At 63.7% G+C, this 19,739-nt stretch overlaps 1 protein-coding gene across 2 annotated transcripts in view; it reads right to left on the bottom strand.

Annotated features, from left to right (window-relative positions):
- The window catches only part of SYT6 (synaptotagmin 6), a 35,551-nt gene extending 17,112 nt beyond the window's left edge, over positions 1-18,439 (bottom strand). The window contains exons 1-3 of one of the 2 annotated variants that reach the window (XM_025191926.1): positions 18,332-18,439; positions 9,246-9,499; positions 6,731-7,289 (exon numbers count right to left, since the gene is read on the bottom strand). In XM_025191926.1, the coding sequence (XP_025047711.1) occupies positions 6,731-7,289; positions 9,246-9,415 (729 nt within the window). In that variant the 5' untranslated portion in view covers positions 9,416-9,499; positions 18,332-18,439. Of the gene's footprint in view, positions 1-6,730; positions 7,290-9,245; positions 9,500-10,269; positions 10,372-18,331 lie in introns of those variants that run through there. The other variant, XM_025191925.1, reaches the window with a different exon arrangement.
- Positions 18,440-19,739: the final 1,300 nt, after the last annotated feature.

The following is a 19,739-nucleotide window of genomic DNA, read 5'->3' as shown; positions in this document are numbered from 1 at the left end:
GGACGCTTGCTGCCTTGATTTAACTTTTACGAGCAGGCGGGCCGGGCCGGGCCGAGCGGAGGGACTGCTAACTTCACCAAACAACATGCTGCCAGTCATGGAGAGGAGACGTCGTCCACCTCACAATGGGAGTTACTCCTTACACCTTTATACCAGCAATGAAACCCCAAGGGGAGCCTCCTGGCTCACCCTCAGCTTTTCCTTTCCAATTAGCAGTTTGCCACAGGGGGAGAGATGCAGGTCGCAGTGGCGCGAGCAAACAGCCCGAGTTGCAGCACCCCTCTCCTCTGCAGCTGCCCGCGGTCAACGAGGCCTGCCGGCCTGCCTCAGCTGCCCCCGCGCCCCCGGGACAGTCACCTACGACTTAGCCTGACGTACCAGATCCGCTCGGCGGTGGCAGGCGTGGCTTTGAGCTCAGGAGCCGGCTGTCGCATGAGCACAATTACACAGTTTGAAAATACTAAAATTGAAGCTGCGTGAGCCGGTAAATGGAGCCGATACACGCATCCGAGGGGAAATGGGGCTGGAGGAGCTGCCTGGGTAAGTGCAGGAGACCGACTCACTGTCGCTGTAGCGAACTGTCATTAGTCAGTGCATCTCCGCATTAAGTCACTGAGTGGGTAACGAAGGGCTGCAGCAAGCTGGGGAGCTAGCCTGCTGCCCCCTCCCCCCGGACGTGGAGGGGAGCGCTAGGCTTTCCAAACCATTACAGCCCTTTCCCCCTGGTTTCCTCTGCCGCCAGGTGACGCGCGACCCGCTCCTGCTCGGCCAGCACGGGCTCGGTGCACCCACCGCTCCTCTGACACTACGCCAACCACCTGTGCCCTTCCCCTGGGCCTGCCCCATCCCCTCAGCTGCCCCCGTCTCCCAAGGCCCCTTTGGGCTGTCAGGGTCAGTGCAGCGGTGCAAGCGCGTCTGGGGACTGCCCTGGGGCCAGTCCAGCTTCTGTGCTTGGGGAGGTCAGGGCAGCCGGCACCGGGTGCTGTGGCGATGGGGCGGGAGGCCATGCACAGTGCGGCTGCGGCAGTCGCTGCCCGCGGCGTGGGGCAGACAGGAGAGCGGCGCAGCCGGAGCAGTGCCTCCAGCAGGCACAGCGCAGCTGGGACACGTCAGATGTCACAGGATCAGGCCTGGCACGGGCAAGCCCAGCCCCGTGTGGGAGTGGGACCCTGCAGCTGGGGACCCGGGAGCCCTGGCAGAGGATTAGCTTGTCCCCTGCCAGCATCAGCGCAGCCCCTCGCCGCTCTGCACCCACGCACACCTCAGGCATCACTCCTGCCTCGTGCAGTCAGGATGCAAGATGTCTGGGCTGGTTTGGACAGGGCTGGTCCCGCCACAGGCAGGGGCTGGACTAGACATGACCAGGGCAGGATCCTGCCCTGACACTTTGTTTCAGCAACTCCTGACCCCCGCGGTCTCTCCGGGAGCCTCCAGCAGCCCCAGATCCCCGCACAGAGCCTCGGGCTGCCTGAAACAGCCTCTTGGTAGCCGGTGCCCGCCTGGCTGCAGTCGCACGCCCCGGCTCACCCGAGGCAGGCGCAGCTGGGCCCAGGGCTCCGGCCCTTTGGTGTCCGTGGCAGTGATGCCTGCACGAAGGGGGGAGGCCGAGCCGTGGGAGAGCGCCGGCAGATGGAGCTCGGGAGCGTGCAGCACTTCCTACATCCCGCGGGACTCAAAGGGGCTGGCTGGGTGAACTGCAACGGGATCCGTGCGCTGGGCTCTCTGCCCGGGGCGCTGAGCACCGCTCGCGGCTCCACCCCGACCAGGACACCTGCCCCAGCAGGCTCTGTCTGTGCCCGGGCTGCTCAGGGGAATCTAGACAAGGCGATGGGCATCCAAACCCAGCTGCTACATAGACTGGCATTGCTTAACCAGCGATCAACCACCCTGACCACCATCATCTGAATTAAGCAGAGATGCCAAAAACCCGCAGGGAGAATACACAACGAGCACGCTTGTGCCTATGTAGAGCTCACATCTCTGCAGGGCGCACGACCCATTTATCTGCATAGCCGGGGCATTTGACTCTTCCCACGGCGAGGAAACGAGCCACTGAAGAGAGCTGTAGCGGGTGGAAGGAGTGGCGCTCGCCGGGCAAGCTCAGGCATCCGGCACGCGGAGGTTCCCGAGTGCGAGCGCCATACATCTAGATGATGCACGAGCGTCCTGCCAAATGACTTCCCTTTCTGTGGTAAGGCAAAGAGGAGATATTTATTCCACGTGGATGTGCAGAATACTAATGAGTGGTGTATTCAAGCCGTGGTTTTTGACAGCGGCTTCACTTGACTAGCAAATAAATCCCGACTCTTTTCAAGGCCAGAGAATACAAAAGCGGCGGCAGCAGTGAAACGTCTCTGGAGACGGGGCGCGTGAGCGACGGGTAGGACTCGGAGGGAACGCTGTCTGTCACCGAAGGCGCTGGATGATTGTGTCTAAAAGCGCTTAATGTGCCCGTCTCTCAGCCCCAGGGCCTCGCCGCTCCCCGTCACCTTACAGGCCAGGAGCCTCACAAAGGCCCTTCCCTTCAGCACAGCAAAACACCTCGTCGCAGCCTCCCTGTCGGCACTCAGGAGCGAGAGAGGTGGGAACGCAGTTACTGCCTTATTACTACCCTATCTTTAGTACCTACCCACGGGCCCCCTGGGAACCAAGCTCCCATCCACACCGAGCATTAATAAGGGGCCTTATTAGAGCGCCGCGTGGTGTAAGAGCCTCTGTGGCTTCTGGTTCTCGACTGAATTCCAGCTAATCCTATTCAGGGTAACGAGGCAGGCAGATACCGCGGAAATAATGGCTCCTTGTGAGTCAGTCGCTGATCTCAGAAAGCGCACGGATGAACAACACCGCACACGCGCACGGACACTGTCAGTAGCGCCCATCATGTCTCCTCTGCTTCCCCGGTATCATCTGCATTCAGCGAGCCGGCCCGGCCGCGCTGCGAGTCGCGTGTCGCTCGCACGCCGCAATCCACCGGCTCGTCTCCGACTCCGCCGGATGCGCTAATCATTGGTTGCACTTGCGATAGACGTTGGGTATCTGGAAGGCTCATTCATTACCTTAACGTTCCCAGTCTCACCAGGGACGCATCTGATCATCCACTCATCTTCTGTTTCCTTCTTGTCTGCGCTAACGAGGCGCGGAGGCTCGGAGAGGCTACGTGATCGGCACTACAGCTGTTCTGTTCTGCACAGGAGTCTCTCTGCAGCCCTGACTCTTCATCTTCCCGCTGGCGCTGTGCACTCGCACGGCCGGGCAGAGGGGAGTCCTCCTCTGTCGAGTCCAGGACCAGCGACCGCTCCCTCGTGGGCTCTGGAGCAGATCCCCTGGGACGCGGGGTTGTCCAGAGCAGAGCAGACGGGACCACACCACACCTCTCTCCTACCGACCCATGCAGTCAGATGAGACTTAAGCCAGAGCACGGCTTGTCCACACTGCATCTCTAGCCTGATGGGGGTGCCATGCCAGGCAATGCCCACGTCCCGTGCCCGGCCCAGGAGGGTTTGTCCTGCCACCCTGGCTTGGCGCTCTCCCTCCTGCTGCGAGCTGCACCAGACATCCTGAGCCTCGCTGCAAGCCACTGCCGACCCCGCAGCTGCAGTCTGGTCACGCCAGCAGCATCGCAGGGGCCCGTGAGCCCGGCCTCCCCCCGTGCACGCGAGCTGGACCCTGAACTTTGCTTTAAATTGCTGCTGCCACTAAGAACAACGCGCCTTTGCGCTGCGGACCCCCGCAGAGCTGTGGCACTGCCCTCAGCGAACCCAGGGCCTGCAAACGTCCCGCTGACATTGGAGGGGCCTGCCCCTCACCGCAGCTCACGAGACATGACCGAAGTGTCCACAAGAGCACCCGGCCTGCCCAGCCCTGCCCGCTCCGCGGCAGTGGCCGGTCTCGGGAACCAATTCTGCCCTCGTCTTCTCCCTCCCACCTGCCCCGCGCCCTCTGCTCCGGCTCCCTGCACCTGCTGCTGCCGAAGGGCGAGCGACCCTGCCAGCCCAGCCCAGGGCGGGCGCTCTGGTCGTGCCAGCCTCGCGCCAGGAGAGGGTTATCGGAGAACGAGCGCGGCCAAGTCCAGGCCCCTCGTGTCGCAGTTGCAGTTTCACACAGCGCGAAGGCACCTCGTGGAGACGGGCCACAGCCCCGCTGACCTCCCCGCGGAGCCCCTGCGGGGGCCCGGCCAGGTGCTGCCCCGTAGATGGGGTGTGGGTCTTGCACACACACCTGTCCGTGGCACCAGCGCGTGCAGCGTGCCTGCACTCGCGCGTGGCCCTGCAAGCCTGGCTGAGCAGAAGCATGCGCGCTCTGCAGCACCGCGGCAATTGCTCATTCAGACGGCGTGCGCCAGCCAGCGCTGCTTCTCTTCATGCATTATTCAGCGCGTGGTGGCTTGGAGCAGCCACAGCAGAGCTCTGGACACGGCCTCCTGCGCGCTGGGGTCCTGCGAGCGCTCGCTCGCTTCCTGCTGCTCGCGCGGAGGGGAGCCGAGCGGGGCACAGGGCTGACAACTCGGTCGGTGCCCCGTGGCGGGAGGGCAGAGGGGCTGCACCAGACAGAGGGGAGGGGCCCCGCTGGCCAGGGAAGCCGCCGGCCCTTGGTGGACAAGGGCTGTCTGCAAACCCTGCCCAGGAGCCCCGGATGAGCAAGCTGCAAAACCAAGCGTCCCTCCGGTTCACGTGCAATATGCTGCTCCTTGCACAGTGCTGCCCAGGGACCCAGCTGTACCCAGCACATTGGGTGTGCAAATGCACGACTGATCACGGCACCGTCAGCCTGTCCTGGGGCTCTGGCAGGTGAGGGAGACGCCCAGGCCCAGGGCACTGCCAGCAAGGCAAGGGGGAGAGGGCCCAGGACAGCCCAGGGACGGCCCTGCCATGCTGTCCTGCGAGGTCTGCTACACGGGACTGCCTGAGCACAGCGCTCCCTGCTTCCCCCACAGCCCAGGCCCACGCCCGGCAGCCCCCGGCCCTCATCCTCCTTCGGGAGAAGGAGAGAGAAAGGAACCGCTTTGCCCGGGGCCGGGATGTTGTCAAGCCTCCAGCGCCGTCCGAGTGCAGGGGCAGGCACGCGCCACGCAGCCCGCAGCGCTGCCTAACCCCGCAGGCAGGTGCCGAGCTGCCAAAGCGCCGGAGGGCTGACGCGCGGCAGCAGGTGCCTTCTCCAGCTCAGGGCTGGGCTTGATTAACCAAGACACGAACAATGTGCAGGTCAGCTCCGGGCCTGCAGCCATCTCGCCAAGACGAGCTGCGCCTCGGCTCCCTGCTCCCGAACCGCTCAGCCTACACCCGAGGCCCTCTCGCTGCAGAGAGCGCCGTCCTGGCCCCCGTGCGCCTGGGCGGGACAAGGAGCCACGTCCCAGGGCTCAGCGGGACGTGGCCACTCACGGGGGACCTGCCCACAAGCTGCGTCTGGGAGCCCCGGCCCTGGGGGAGCCGGGCTGCGAGCAAGACTGCGGGAAAGGCGCTCTCCGTCAGCCTCTCCGGGCTTCCCCCTCGCCTGCGTGTCAGAAGTGTCTCCAACACAGCAGCAGTAATAACAGAAATGAAGCTCGGCCTTGTTGTTTGCATCTGAAGATGAGAAGATTAAGAACTTCATTAAGGCCAAGTGCTAGTACCCAGGGCTAGGTCTGCCTGAGACCTGATGCATATTTATGAAGCCAATTAGGACTGCCCTTCCCTGCAATAAGCCAGGCTCAGTAGAATTAGCAGCGTACGCTGGGGTCTCACCGTTCCCTGGCTTTCAGCAATAACTACAATAGCGCGGAGGTGTTTGCAAACCTTCAAGACAGTGATGCCATTATAATGATTAATGTGGAGCTTTACATAGAAATAATGAGCCCGCGCTCCAGGACCGTAGCAACGGCTGCTCTCCTCAGCTGCCAGTCCAGGAGGAAGGATGCAGGAGCGAGGGTGGGAGACGAAGCGCAAAGGCGTTCATCCCAGAGGACAGACTTGTGCCCAAGCAGCCCCTGCATGAAGGGCTTCGTCACAAGCAGGGCTCATTTGGCAAATTCCTTAACCCCGCATTCAAGCAGGTTTGTTTAAACTCTCACCTATGAGGACCATTTGGTCAGGAAAAGCCTTTCAAACCAGTGGAAAATTGCATTCGCGCAGCCTCAAAGCCGGCTAACCAGGCCACTGCGGAGAGGGGGCAGGACTCGGGCTCCGAAGCAACCTCATCAACTCCTTCCTAGCAGTGTGTAAGGATTAGCTCGAGGAACCCAGCTGTGGGCGCAGGGAAATCAAACCATGCCATTAAAGTGGGAAAAACAATCTGTGTTACAGCCGTGTCTGCAGCACAAGGCTGGCTGCAGGCCTCAAGCGGGGAACTACTCCTCAGGAGTGATTTGAGGTTTGGAAACATTCAAGCAGCAAAACAGCGAACACTCGAACGCCTGGGGCCTCCGGTGCACTAGAAAGGTTGAACAACTGATGAGCAGGGAAGATTTGAACTGCACCCACTGGGCCCAAGCCGCTTCCCCAGGGCACCTGGGAAGTGTGCCGGCTGCGGCCGGGGGGCGCGTGCCCCGAGCACGGCTGGCAGCAGCGCACTTGCAAACCCGCAGAAAGTGCTGGGTGCGAAGGTGGGGTCAGAAACTCCCCTCAACAGGCAGCACGGGCTCGCCGGGAAGCCGACCCACCCCCAGGCGCCGGGTCGAGCCCGCCCCGTGCTGAGCGCGCACAGCACCCCATCACGCCTGCCACGGCCCGCACGGCTCCGCGCAGCGGGTACTCACGGTGGTCGCGTACTGGATGTCCTTCCAGATGGAGGTCTCCCGGGAGAGGTCGGAGGCCTCAAACAGGTTCTCTAGGATCACCTCCCCGATCATGTCGTGCCGGGAGAACCTGTCAAAGTCAAAGACGCTGAGGTGCAGCTTCCTGCTGGGCAGCTCCTCGTAGGGCACGGGGAAGTGGAAGGACTCGTCGAAGGTGGGGTTCAGCGTCTTCCTGTGCACCCGCGTCTGGAACTTGCGCTTCCTGTCGGGCAGGAGGTAGATCTTGACGTAGGGGTCCGAGCTGCCGCAGAAATCCTTGGCCGGCAGGTCGAAGGCCTTGAGGATCTGCACAATCAGCGTCTCGTTCTCATAGTCATATTTGAGCGCGAAGTTTATTTTCCCGCAGGTCTTCTCCGCCTCCTTCTTGGGATCCTCCGAGTCCACAGATTTCTGCTTATAGAGCTCGGGCTTGATCCGGCCAATGCTGGTCGGCTGCTCGGCCGCAGGCGGCAGGTCCATGCCGTAGTCCACGCTGGACACGTGCATCTGCCGCGGCAGGTGCCTCTTGAAGGAGATGTGCCTGCAGAGGAGCAGAAGAGAGCTGGGCGCTTCACCGGGGCCTGTCCTGCTCCCTCCCCGGAGCTGACCCGAGTCCGACCGGGGACACGGCATGACGGGCACGGGCTGGGGAGCTCCGCAGCGGAAGGGGCTCTGGGCACCCGAGAGACAGGTCTCTTCCCAGGTCCGAAGCGGACGCAACCCAGGGAGCTTCGTGGCTGTGGGGACCACCTGAGCCCAGGCCTCTACGCCCCTGCCCGGCCCCGCATGCCCCTCTGGGCAGAGGGCACCGATACGCCTGGCACGACCTCCAGACCCTCCGGCAAGCCCATGCTGGGAGGCTGTGGGAGGCAGCCGCAGGGCGGGTGTGCAGGCAGGGAGGTGGCACGGCCAGCTGGCCCTGGCTTTGCTGTACGCACTCGGCTGTCCTGTGTCTGGGGACTGCAAAGCCCGCGCAAAGAGTGGGGCTGCCGGTGGGGCGCAGTCTGAGGAAGCAACAGGGGCACCTTGCCTTTACCTGCACATCTCGCACGCCACCCTGCACACCCCACACCCAGCGTGGGCGCCGGCAGGGCCAGGCAGCAGCCCCATGCCGGCGCATCACCGCGGGCAGCATGGCCTCTCCTCTAGTGCAGGGGCTGAGGGGCGTTTCCTGACCCTGTATGTGACACTGTATGTGGGGTTTTCTTTTGCTCCTTTGGGGGCAAATTAACTGGATGCAAGCACCTGCCACCCCCCCTCAGGGCTCCCAGTGCCAGGCAGGACGGACAGCCTCCTTGCTCAGACACGTGGCAAGTGGTGGCGGCCGTCTCTTGCTCACGTCCTCAGGGTCAAGCGGGTCCCCAGCTCTGGGGAGGTGGATGAACGTGGGGCCGAGGCCCTCGCGCTGCCTCTGGGCTAATGTGGAAGCATTGATCGGGGCCCTGAAATCCAGCTCCTGCGGAGCCGGGCAGGGAGCGACCCGTCAGTCCCATTATCCAATTAGCCCTGCGCTGAGCCGCAGAAGCCAGCGCGAGCGCCGCGGGGCCTAACTCCATCTGACAAGGCATTGACCCCGCGCCCGCCTGGCGCGGCCTCACCCCGCAGAAGTGGCCACCAGCATATTGACAGCTTGACACAATGGGGTCAAGTCACGGTAACAGGGTTTGAGTCCGGCCGCACCATCAAGGGCCTGGCGTGCGATTGCCTTAATGCAGCAGCTGGCCCGTCTCGCGCCCACGATCCAGAGCAACGTGGCATGGCAGTGCCCGCTTCCAGCCTGCCAAGCACAGCCGAGCCACGGGGTCCATGCAGCGGCCGACCCGCGCTGGGAACACGCCCGGGGAGAGCCAGGGCGGCAGCTGCTCTGTGGGGCTTTACACACCTCCCCTCACCAACAGCACGGACCCGCGCTCCCCGCCCCGGCGCTGCGGGCTCCGCTGTGCGCGCAGGTGCCAACGCTCGCCATCCTCGCTCGGTCCCTCCCCGCGCCCAGCCCGCGGAGCCAGGGACGTCTGCTCAGACCGTGGCGCTGTCGGGGGTCTGGGCCTCGTAGCAGGAGGCAGCAACAAAGCCTCTAACCCCGGGCAGCAGAGACCCAGGCTGGCTGCTGCTTCGGTCAGCTCTGCCGCTGCGCAGGCGCCAAGGGCAGGGCCTGGCTCCTTGCCCCCCAGGCTGTGCCGCGGGCCCAGAGGGCAGCACAGAGGGACCCACACGTGGGATGGAGCACACCTGGGAGCTGGGGCTCGCTGGCCCTGCACGGGCACTTTCCCACCCTGCTCGCGGCTGCCCGCTCCAGGCCGGACGTCCTGCCAACAGGAGGGGACAAGGCCCCTCTCTTCCCGCCAGCCCCAGCGCGCCCAGGAGGTGCCGCGTTGGCAATGTGCGCGGCAGCCCTCAGGTGCAGAGCAAGCCCGCGTCTCCCTCAGCGCGGGCACCTGCCGGCAGCCTCCACGGCACCCGCGTGCGCCGGCCGCGCGGAGCCCGAGGCAGCACCCACCTGGTGGAGGACGCCGGCTCCGTGGTCTGCCGCTGGATCCGTGCGTGCCGCATGACGTGGTCCTTCATGGAGAGCTGGACCTCTGCCGGGATGTCTGGGGACGTGTGGCTGATCTTCACCGCTGCCTCCAGGAAGCCGAGGGTGCCCGTGTCCTTCAGCTTGTCGGCCATGGCCTCCTTGCCGCGGTCCGGCTCGCTGGGGGCGCTGGCGGGGTTAGCGGGAACGGCCTTCTGCCTCCAGGGCACCCAGCACAGCTTCCAAAAGAGAAAGAGAAAGACTGCCACCAGGGCGAGGCCACACACAATAACTACCACTGCCAGGAGGCTGACGGAGAGCTCTACAGGGCAGGAGAAGTGACAGTGACAGGGGAGGACAGGAGGGAGGAGAGGGGAGGACGGGACAGGACAGGACAGGACAGGACAGGACAGAAGAGAAGAGAAGAGAAGAGAAGAGAGAGCGGTCGTGAGAAACCCGTACGGGCCGGTGGACGGTGGCGCTGCCCAGCAGGACGGCCCCGACAGCGGCTCCGCCAGGACCAGCCTGCTGCCCCCGCTGCCTCTGCCGGGCCCGGGGAGAGGTCTGCAGAGCGCCCAGGCCAGGACGGCGCCAGGGTGCCGAAACACTGGGCGGTAGCGCCGCACTCGGCTTGGGGACCGGCCTCCCCTGCGTGGGGCCGGCAGGCAGGCAGCATGACCCGCCGCAGGCCCCGCGCTGCCCCTCTCGTGGCCCGCGCTCGGACGCCGAGCTGGCAACACCAGCCCAGCGCAGCTCTGGCAGCAGGACGAGCTCCTGCACCTCTGGTGCTCGCGTGCCCGCCAGTGGAGCCCTCTGGGGCCAAGCCGCCACCGCTGCAGTGGTGCAGCAGTGACCAAGGGAAGGATGGAGCCGGTGGGATGGGGGAGACGCCCCGACATGGCACAGGAGGAGCTCGGCCACCCTAGGGCCTGGCAGCAGGGGGGCTGCGCCCACGTGATAGACTCCAGCAGCTGCCCTCTCCTCTGGTGCCAGCCATGAACCACCTCACCTCGAGGAGCTGCAGCCGGGTCCCGCTCAGCTGCTCCCAGGCTCTCATCGGGAGGGAGAGGAGAGGAGAGGAGAGGAGCTGCGTGGCCACGGCCCCATGTACATCACATTAGCACCGTGGGATTTGCTCTCAGCCCTCTGGTCCACCCTCCTCGCCCCGAGGCAGCGGGAGCCTCTCCCCGGCTTGCACAGGGAGCTGGATCCGGTCTGCGAGAAGGAGAAGGCAAAGGCCCTTTGCTTCCGCCTTCACCCAGCTGTTCAGACAAGCACAGCACGGGGACAGGCCAGCGGGAGGGAGGCAGGCACTGACGTGCCCGGGCACAAGCCTGAGCAGGGTGTTTGCCTGCTTGTTTCCATCAGTCTGCCCGAGACTGCCCGAGTTCACGCCACCGGTTCACATCACGCCTGCATCTAGCTAACGCCAACACCTTCTCCCCCTCAGGAGCTCGACACGGCACCTGTCTCACCCCAAAACTGCAGTTTAAAAGGAAACCACTCCAAAGCCATCCTTCCTAGGCAGCTGAGGCTCCGGCTGCCAATCCAGGCAGCTCACAGCTGTTCTTCATTACAGCAGTTATTGTACTAATCCCTGAAATATGCCTCACCTTAACACGCAAGGCTTTTCCAGCAGGTCTGCTTCTTTTGATCATATGTTTTAATTTGGGTCCAGCCATAATTAGAGCTGTAATGCCTGCGCCTGGGAAGAGCTACGAAACGTGATGGAGATTTAAATTTTCATCTCAACAAAACGCCAGACTCTAAGAATGAAATTAAAACATGACTTTATCTGTGCAGGGAGGAGACAGCCTCCCAGGAGCCCGGTCGCACCGTCAGCCTCCGCTGTGGGAGCACAACTGCCAGCACGCAGGGCCCAGCTTTGACGGGAACTGGAATCACCGCTCAGAGCAGCACCCCGTGTGCGTGGCGTGACATCCCCGGGCAGCGAGAAGGGTCCGCGGAGACTCTGTCACCTCTGGTGCCGCGGGCTCCCTGTCCTGCAGGACGGTCCGAACGGTGGCACGAAGGAAGGAGCGGGGCTTGGGTAGTGGCGCTGGAAAGCTCCTGCAGTCAGCCCAGGCGCTCTCCCCAGCCCTGTGCCAAGCCCGGCCGGTGCCTGCGGGAGTCAGACTGCAGGGTGTTATCGTACACAAGCCATTACCGCCGGGGCAGAGGGAGGGGGCATCGCAGCTCGGGGGGGATGGCTTTTGTCTTATTTAATAATAAATAGGATTGCACAAGACAAACAGCGGAGCTTCCTTGGAGACCTGGCTAATTGTGTTCTCAGCATAGCAGAGAGCACCGCGCTGCTGCTTTACAGCGCTGTGAGCTACACCCTGGCACCGGTCCCAGGGCTCTCAATGTCAAGCAGTTTCATAAGAAAGCGTAAGGAGCCAGATGGAGGAAAATGTTTCTGTTGTTCTTTCCTTTGCAAACGTTCTTTGAAACGGGGGAAGCTTTTCTGGCACGGGTGTTCAAATCCCTCGCAGACGTCTATGGCCCAAGGCCCAGCTCAGGGGGGTGTGGGTGTGTGTGTGCACACATACGCCCACGCCAGGCATCCGCTTCAGTGACTAGGAGCTACCTTGCGAATGTAAACATCTTTATCCTTATTAAAATTATGCCTATAATTAGCCACCAAAAGGAGGTCTGAAGGGATAACTAGACAAGACAGTCGCTGCCGGTGGTGCCCTGAGGGCAGGGGACCGACTGGCGAACAGCAGCGCCCCTCTGCCAGGGTCTGACAGCCTCCACGGCGCGCAGCCTCAGGCCTCTCCGCACCAAAGACCCGAGCAGCAAATGCACTGAACGTCTACAGACATCTCAAGAGCTGTCAGCCCAGTGGCGCTGCGTTCAGGACCAAGCTCCTTGGCAGGTTTAAATTTACCCAGCCATGTCAGGGCTCAGCCAGCAATCCCTAATAATCCCTCCCCTTTGTGTGCATGCCCTTTGATCATTGAAATCCCAGCGTAGGATGCTACCGGGGACCTGGGCAGCTGCAGCGCAGCATCCATCACTGCCAGAAGTTGCCGCGTTGCAAGGAGCTTTCCATTTACGGCAGGGGAGTATGCAGCACGCAACTCTGCTAAGCACACCACGGCTGCTAATGAAAAGCTCCAGAAACGATCAGTTATCCCCCCTGGAAACTTGTTGCCGGTTTGTGATGGAGCTAAGTCCATGCTGCTTCTTGCTGAGCTGGCTGGCTGGGATTTAGGGATGCTTTTATGCCTGACCATCTAATCCTTCCTCTGACAGCTCAGACAAAAGCCAGGAAGAGGGACCAGGGGTTTACTAAACCAGTGCCTGCGCCTCAGAGGAACATGGGTGGGCTCGAGGACGGCACTGAAGTCATCTGGGCTTATCAAACCTGAATATTGCTTGGATGGAGTTTGACCTCAGTTGATTGCACGAGGTGCAGGCCCGGGTTGGGAGCAGATCAGGCACGGAAACACTTCTGGGGCCCGAAAGGGTCTGCTCTGAACATCTTTCACCTTCTACGGCAGACGGCGCCTCGGCTAACAAACCTGCTGGGCACAACCCTGCTGTCAGCGACAGCTTGGATGTTCCTGCCATCGGAGCAGGTGGATGTCCCTGAAGGTCCCTCCAGGGCACTGCGTGGGCCGGGGAAATGACTGCTCTGCCTGTTAATGCCAGCCTGCCATGTGCAGCACTTTGGAGCCACGCTCCAGGAGGCAGGTGAGGGCTGGCAGGCCTGGCAGTAACCACGCGGGCTTCCTTCTGGCACAAGCACCGCAGCCCATCGCTCTGGCCACGGCGCGCCCCAACCCACGAGCCTCTGGTCCCCGGCCCTGCGGCGCCCCTGATCCTACAGCCGCGAGGGATGGGGCCGGTTGCTGCTTTCTGAAGAAGTTGCCGCTTGGAAAAAATACAGAAAAGGCAGGGAGGGTTTCCTTCCCGTCCCCCTCCAAAATAACAGCATCGTCTGGCATTTTGTTATCAGGCAAGCAGGGCTGCACGACTCCAGAGCAGCTTCTGCAGCTCATCATGAGCCTCTTATCTCGCTTGGCTATTGTTACCCCATTTTAATCCAGTTCCCTTGTGCAAGATGTAAGAAAATCCATTTTCTAATATGGCACTTTCCCTGGCAGCTGGTAATTGAAGAGATAAACCCAGAAGGGGCAGGAAACGCAAGTGGCCAAGGCCAGGCTCCGCTCTCGCTGCCTGTGCCTTCCCCAGGGAGCGGGCAGCAGGGAGAGCACCTTGGCCTGTCAGCTCCAAAGTACAGGCCACGGAGCTGCCAGAGCAGTGCCAGCGCCACGCGGGCAACACAAGGGACCTGCCCCGCGGGGATCCCAGGGCAGCTCGGAGCCACGGCCGGACGACGCTGCGGCTGGGACCGTGGGGCGCGACACCTACCCGGATAACGGCGCAAGCCGGAGATGCAGAGGAGCAGGCGTTTGCAGACCGCAAGTCCTGCGCTCGGCTGCCTGTGCTATAAAGGCGTGCTCGGACAGCCTCCGTCGGCTTGCCCGCGAGGTGCTGTGTAACAAGGGGCAGGTGGAGCGGCTTTCTCCCCGGCGGCGAGCGCCGCCTCCCGGGAGTGCTGCCTGGGTGTTTATCGCTGCCTCGGCCCCGGGGGGTGCAAGGCGCAGGGCTCGTCTCCTGCACCTGCAACTTGGCACCGACGCAAACAGCGAGCAGAGGCCTCGAAGCCAGCGCGGAGCCGCCCAGAGCAGCTCCCGGCAGAGCAGCGCCCTGCTCTTCCCCCACGGCGTGGCGGGGCGGCAGGCAGAGGCGACGGGGAGAGGCCGCTGGCAGGGAGCTCACAGGCCGGGCAACCAGCGCCAGCCTGGGAAGCTGCGGGGCCATGTCTGCCCTGGGCACGCGCCGAGGAGAGGGGTCACGTCTGCTCCCTCTCCGGGAAGGGCACGGCCCTGAGCCCTGCCCACGCGTGCACAGAGCTCCCCGCAGCCAGCAGCCTCCGCTCGCACGCGCGAGGAGCCAGGTCATAGACCTTCACCCCACCCCACGGGGCTGCCTGTCCTGGAGTGACCCGCCACCTCGCCCCCGGGGAAGCGACCACGCAGCAGCCAGCGGCCCCTGGCAGGGGCTGGCGGAGCCCCACGGGCTGCCCCACGGAGAAGCTGGTCCAGCAAGACCCCCAAATGGGCAGCGTGGCAGTACCCGACATGGCAATGCAGGCAAGCCTGTCCTCTGGTCCCCAGACCACCAGCAAGCTCCCTGGAGGCTTATCTTCCCTTCCTGCTGGTCCTGGGATGGCCTCATCCAGGGGAGCTGGGGAATTTGCCTTGAAGCCCCTCTCCTGCCCATCTGTGCAGCCTGATAAGGCAGAGCGGCTTGCACGCGTGGCAGGACCTCCGCCCTCAGCCCCAGCGCGGCCAGGGCCTGCAAAGGCAGCTCGTTAATAGAAGGCTCCGTTTTGTTTCATCTCGGATGGAAACTCATTAGACAAGTACGGCGTAATTAGCAGTCCGGTTTCACGCTCCAGGTGATGTCACACTGCCCAGGCTGGAGTTACCAGCGAGGATATTTGGGAAAGTCCGAACAGAAGAACCAGAACGACCGCAGCCTATTCACGGCAGGACGAGGCTCCCGCGCAAGCCGAGCCGCTGCGGCCAGGCGTCGGGTCGGCCCCACGCAGTGCTACGGCAGGCCGGCCTGGTGTCTGAGCTGCAGGGGCCCGTGCCCCGGCCGGACTTACAAATTATTTCTAGCAGGAGAAAGCCCCTTAGCAATTCATTGGGTTGAGAGGCTGCATTTGAGAAGAGAGGCCTTGGCGGAGTGACACGAGTCCTTTTAAGTGTGCCCAGGGTGCTGTGGCAGGGCACGGGCCGGGCAGAAAAAGGGCAGGAGTCAGTACGAGTCATGCCTAAGCAGTGTGGGCGAGAAGCGTGGCTCCCCGCACCCTAGATAAACCCACCGTAAGGATGCACGTGCAGCAGAGGGAAAACCTACAGGAGCGTGTGGGGTCGAGCGGGTGCCGGGCCACAGCTGCGCTCACACCAGGCCAGCCCGTCGCAGGAACGTGTGTGGTGAGCCCACGGTGCCTAGGCCAGGCACCAACCCAAGTGTGTACCGGTGCTCACGGGCACAGCCCCAAGCTACTTGTTGCTATTTGAGGGATGCGTGATGCTGCAATGCTGTGTCTCATTTTAATTAACCAGCCGTGCTCGCTGGGTGGCTGCAGGCGATGGCAGGCTCCTGAGCTGGGGAGGTTAGTAGCAGCTGTCACAGCCAAGTCTGCCCGCCACCTGCGGGGCCAGGCGTGTCGTCAGGCACCGCCATGGTGCTCCTGCTGGAAAAGGAGCGTGTCCGCCAGGGGCGCGTCACTGCTGCTGGGGAGATATTTCATTAAGTTCTCAGCCATTTTTGAGGCACCAGGTCAGGAAAAAAAAAATTAGGGCCTCGGCAGAGCTGTGTCCTCCTGCAGACATGATCTCATCGTGCGTGTGGCAGGGAGAAAGGCAAAGCAACCTCTCCCTCAGCCCAGCGCCAAGCGGCACGCCCCAGTCATCCAGCATCGGCGCCAAGGGCCAGGCTGCCCCGCAGGCTCCTCAGCTCGGAGCCGGGCGCGCTCGGCCCTTCCAGCTCTTCCCTTTGCCCACGTCCTGGGGGCACGGGGACAAACCCCTCAGCCGCCCTTGCCCTTCCAGGCGCAGGTGCCACCCTTGGACCTGCACTCCCACAGAGAAAGCACTTGCGAGGCCAGCTGTGGGAGGGCCAAGCCCTGGAAGTGGACCCAAAGCAACTGCACGGAGGTCAGCGCAGAGGTGCGGGACTGGTACCTGCTCGCGTGGGAGAAGAGTTTCATAGATGGTAAGGGGCTGGAAGGGACCTCGCAAGATCATCGGGTCCAGCCCAAAGTTTGCTCCAGAGAGCTGGGCGGGAAGGTCTCCTGCAAGGTGAAGCTCATTGTGCACATCCCAACGCCTCCCCCGGCCCCCAAGGCCGGGGCTAGGATCCTCACAAGATAAATCTGGGGGATTTCCAGGTAGGAGAGAGGCGGGAGAGGGTTTGGAGCTGTGCTGGCTCTGTTCCCCACCGAGCTCATCTCTCAGCGTGGAAAGGAGCCCGTCTCCCTGGGGGTGAGGGCGCCCCAGCTACGCGGCACCCAGCACTGCTCGCCCCCACCCAGCAGCGCAGGCTGGCTGGTGCCACGCGGGTGCCAGCCCCCGCCGCAGCCGGCTGGAGGGGCACTGCAGAGGGAGGGGAGAGCCTGCCACCGCATCACGGGCACACAAAGGACTTCAGTCACTCCGCCAAGGCCTCAATTAGATAGAAAAGACTTCTTAAAAGTTTAATTTGCCACTACACAGGGCTCCTTCGATGGGAAACCGTATTGGAATGCAAAGCACTAACTTCAAAGGCAGGGATGAATCAGAGGCTATTTTGAGAGTAATTATATAAGATTATAAAATCAAAAACATCTCATTATTGCACGCTAAGCATGGAGACAACCTGCTTGCTACAGAGAGCTCGCGGGGAGCCGGCGGCTGCGCTGCGGCACAAAGCACAGCAGGCAGGCGGCCTCCGGCTCGCTCGCCCAGCCGCCCCTCGTGCCACAGGGGGATGCAGGCCTCCACCCAGGTCGCGGATGCTGGTGCCCGAGAGCTGCCGACTCAGGACGCGGTGCGGAGGTCCTGCAACGTCCTGCTTGTGGACCAGAGCAGCTGCACATGCAAATACAGCCTGGGGCGTGAGACCACGTAGCCCACCCTGCAAGATGAGCACTGGGATCTGCCTGCACCCAGCAACCTCCCTCGCGGGCAGCGGCGGTCTCCTGGCCTGCAGAGCCCACCCACCGCTGTGCCAGCGCCTGGCCAGGGGCCTCCGTGGCTCCAGCCAGCCAAAGGCACCCAGAGAGCCCATGGCTCAGCGCGTGGCCAGACAGCAGAGCCCAGGGACACCGGCTGGATTCACTGCCCAGCGCCCCATGCCACGTGCTGCCTTCAGCGCCAGGAGCAGGGCGAGGAGCACAGGCAGACGTTTCCACGTGGCAGGGAGATGACGCATCCCCGAAGGCAGCAAGCTGGCCGGCCTCCGCCTTTCTGCGCGTGCGGATCCACAAACACGGGCTCCCTCCGTGCTGCCAGCCCCTTGTGCTCACAGCTGGGACTCACCCCCCGTCCCGGTAGCAGACGGTGAGCAAGCCCCCCATTTCTGCTTCACCAGATCCTGCTGCTTCCCATGCCCTCGGCGGCGCTAAACCGATGTGCTAGCTCAGGGCAGGCTCCAAGCAAACACGTCTGAGCAGCAAAGGGGCTCGCACAGGGTGGGCTCCACACCGGCTCTGTCCCGACACACGGCAGGAACGTGCTCCAGCACCAGCAGCCAGGCTGCTGGTAACTTGGGACCCACCTGTGGGGCCTGAGGCTCTGAATGCGCTCCTCGCTCACGGCCGAACAGGCCCTGGCAGGGAGCTCCAAAGAGACTGCTGGCCGCGGGGCTGCCTGCGGGCTCAGGCCCTCTTGGGGAACCATGCGGGGAGGGGGGGGATTTCCAGAGCCTGGGGCGATAGACACAGTCCGCAGCACACGAGCACGGAGCATCATCCTCCCAGGACGGACTCGGAGCTATGCACGGTCCTGCAGGCCACAGCTGGGGTGGAGGGCGCCTGCTTTCAGCAAGGAAGGGCTGCAACCTCTGCATCCCAGGCAGGGCGATGAGAGCTGCAGAGGCCTGGCCCCAGCAGAGCGCATGCACCCGGGCCTGCTTGGGGCTAAGTGTTCAGCTGCCTGGGGCCACCCTGAGCCCATGGCCGGCAGCACCGGGCACTGCTGCCGTGCAGCCGTTCCCGCCAGCCCGGAGCACGCGTCACCCGCGGCGCAGGAGGGAGCAGCACGGCCTCCCCTCGGGGCTGGTCCAGAGCGCGGAGGCTGAGCAGCCACTGCCAAGGGAACCGCCGGCGCCGGACGCTGGGAGCCCCAAGCAACGGCCACCGGTAAGGCTGCGGCAAGCACCGTTAGGAGAGCCCCGGGTGTCCGCTCGGAGGGCGACATGCGGCACGGTGGGGCCGAGCGATGATGTGGTAGCCACAAACACCGCTCGTCCGCCACGTGGCCTCAGGGCCCTCGGCTCCTTACCTGGCGCTTTGCGGAGCAGCGTTCAGCCCAGCGAAGGGAGCGCTCCCTGGAGAGGCACTGGGCGCTCTGGCTGAGCTCCTTCGCCGAAACACCCCATCACGTCGCGCTGGCGAGGGCGCTGGGACAACCGCATGGCAGCACCTGCCAGGCCTGCGAGTGCGAGGGGCCGTCTGGGACACCCGCTTTGGCCGCCGCGCCGCGCCGCGCCTCTCCGCACAGACCCCGCTGCAGCCGGGCCGCTGCGGTGCCCTGTGGAGCAGCAAGTGCCTGGCACTGGGGGGCTCTCACCCCAACCATACGGAGCCCACTGCCGCGCCTGCTCGCTGCCGACATGGGTTCGCACGTGACGGGGCTCGGCTTGTTGTGTGATGGCGTGCAAGGGTCTGACAACACAACAGGAACCTGTGCAGCAAAGCCTGTGGGTGAGGTGCCAGCAGCTCGGCTTGTGCCTGCCCATCCGAAACATAATTAGGACAAAACCCAGGGTGTCTGGTTGCACCGGAGCAGTCACGGCACAGACATCGCAGCTTCCCGGTGCCTCCACAGCTATAAATCATCTCATTTTCCACGCGCTTGCAACGGGTGCAAGAAATAAACCCAGCACTGGCACAGTGTTTGGGCCACACTGCAGGTGCCCTCGGAGGCCCCCTTTCCCGGGCCCGACAGTGGCGAGCTCCCGCCCAGCGCTGCTGCTTTGGGGACATTCACGTAGCTTGCTGCGGCTCCTCTGGGCTGCGGCAGAGCCAGCGCCTTCCACACAAGTGGGGAAAGCAGGCCCAAGCGCCAAACCCGCCTCGTCCTGGACCCTCTCACAGCGGGACCGTCCCTGCACCGGGCACAGCGGGGCGGCACGGGCGGTTCTGCCTGCAGCCCGGCCTGCCCCTTCGCGGGGGGCCTTGCCCTGCGCGGTCAGCGTCCCTCTGCTCTTGTGCCCACCCCAGTCACCTCTTCACAGCCGCGAGACAGACATTTCAGCTCCAATTACAAAGCTCCCGTGGGGCAGGGCGGTGCGGCTTGGCTCCCTCTGCAAGGGAGGCGGAGAGCTGGCCTCCCAGCTGGGCAAAGGGCAGCGAGCGACTGCCCCAGGGACTGCTTCGTCCCGTGTCAGACTGGGCCAAAGGGCCCGCGCTACCGGTGGGACAGAAACCACAGCTTCTCCTTCAGGCCTACGGCACAGAGCCGGGCTGAGAGGGCCAGGGCTGCCCCCAGCAAGGGGGCACGGGCGTGGCGGGGGGACAGGCTGCCGGGTTCCCACCCTGCGCAAGGGGCTGGGGGCACTCGGGGACAGCAGCGTGCCCAGCCATGCCCCACGGGCCGCCCGTGACAGCCCGCAGACCCCAGGGCCAGGGCAGGCACCGGCTGCAGGACCAAGCGCTGCGAGGCAGTCGCTCCTCAAGTGCGGGAAGCA

Source organism: Alligator sinensis, unplaced genomic scaffold, assembly GCF_000455745.1.
Source record: "Alligator sinensis unplaced genomic scaffold, ASM45574v1 scaffold1450_1, whole genome shotgun sequence".
Classification (NCBI taxonomy): domain Eukaryota; kingdom Metazoa; phylum Chordata; order Crocodylia; family Alligatoridae; genus Alligator; species Alligator sinensis.
Note: the sequence above shows the minus strand (reverse complement) of the source record. Positions and strands in the feature narration are given on the sequence as shown.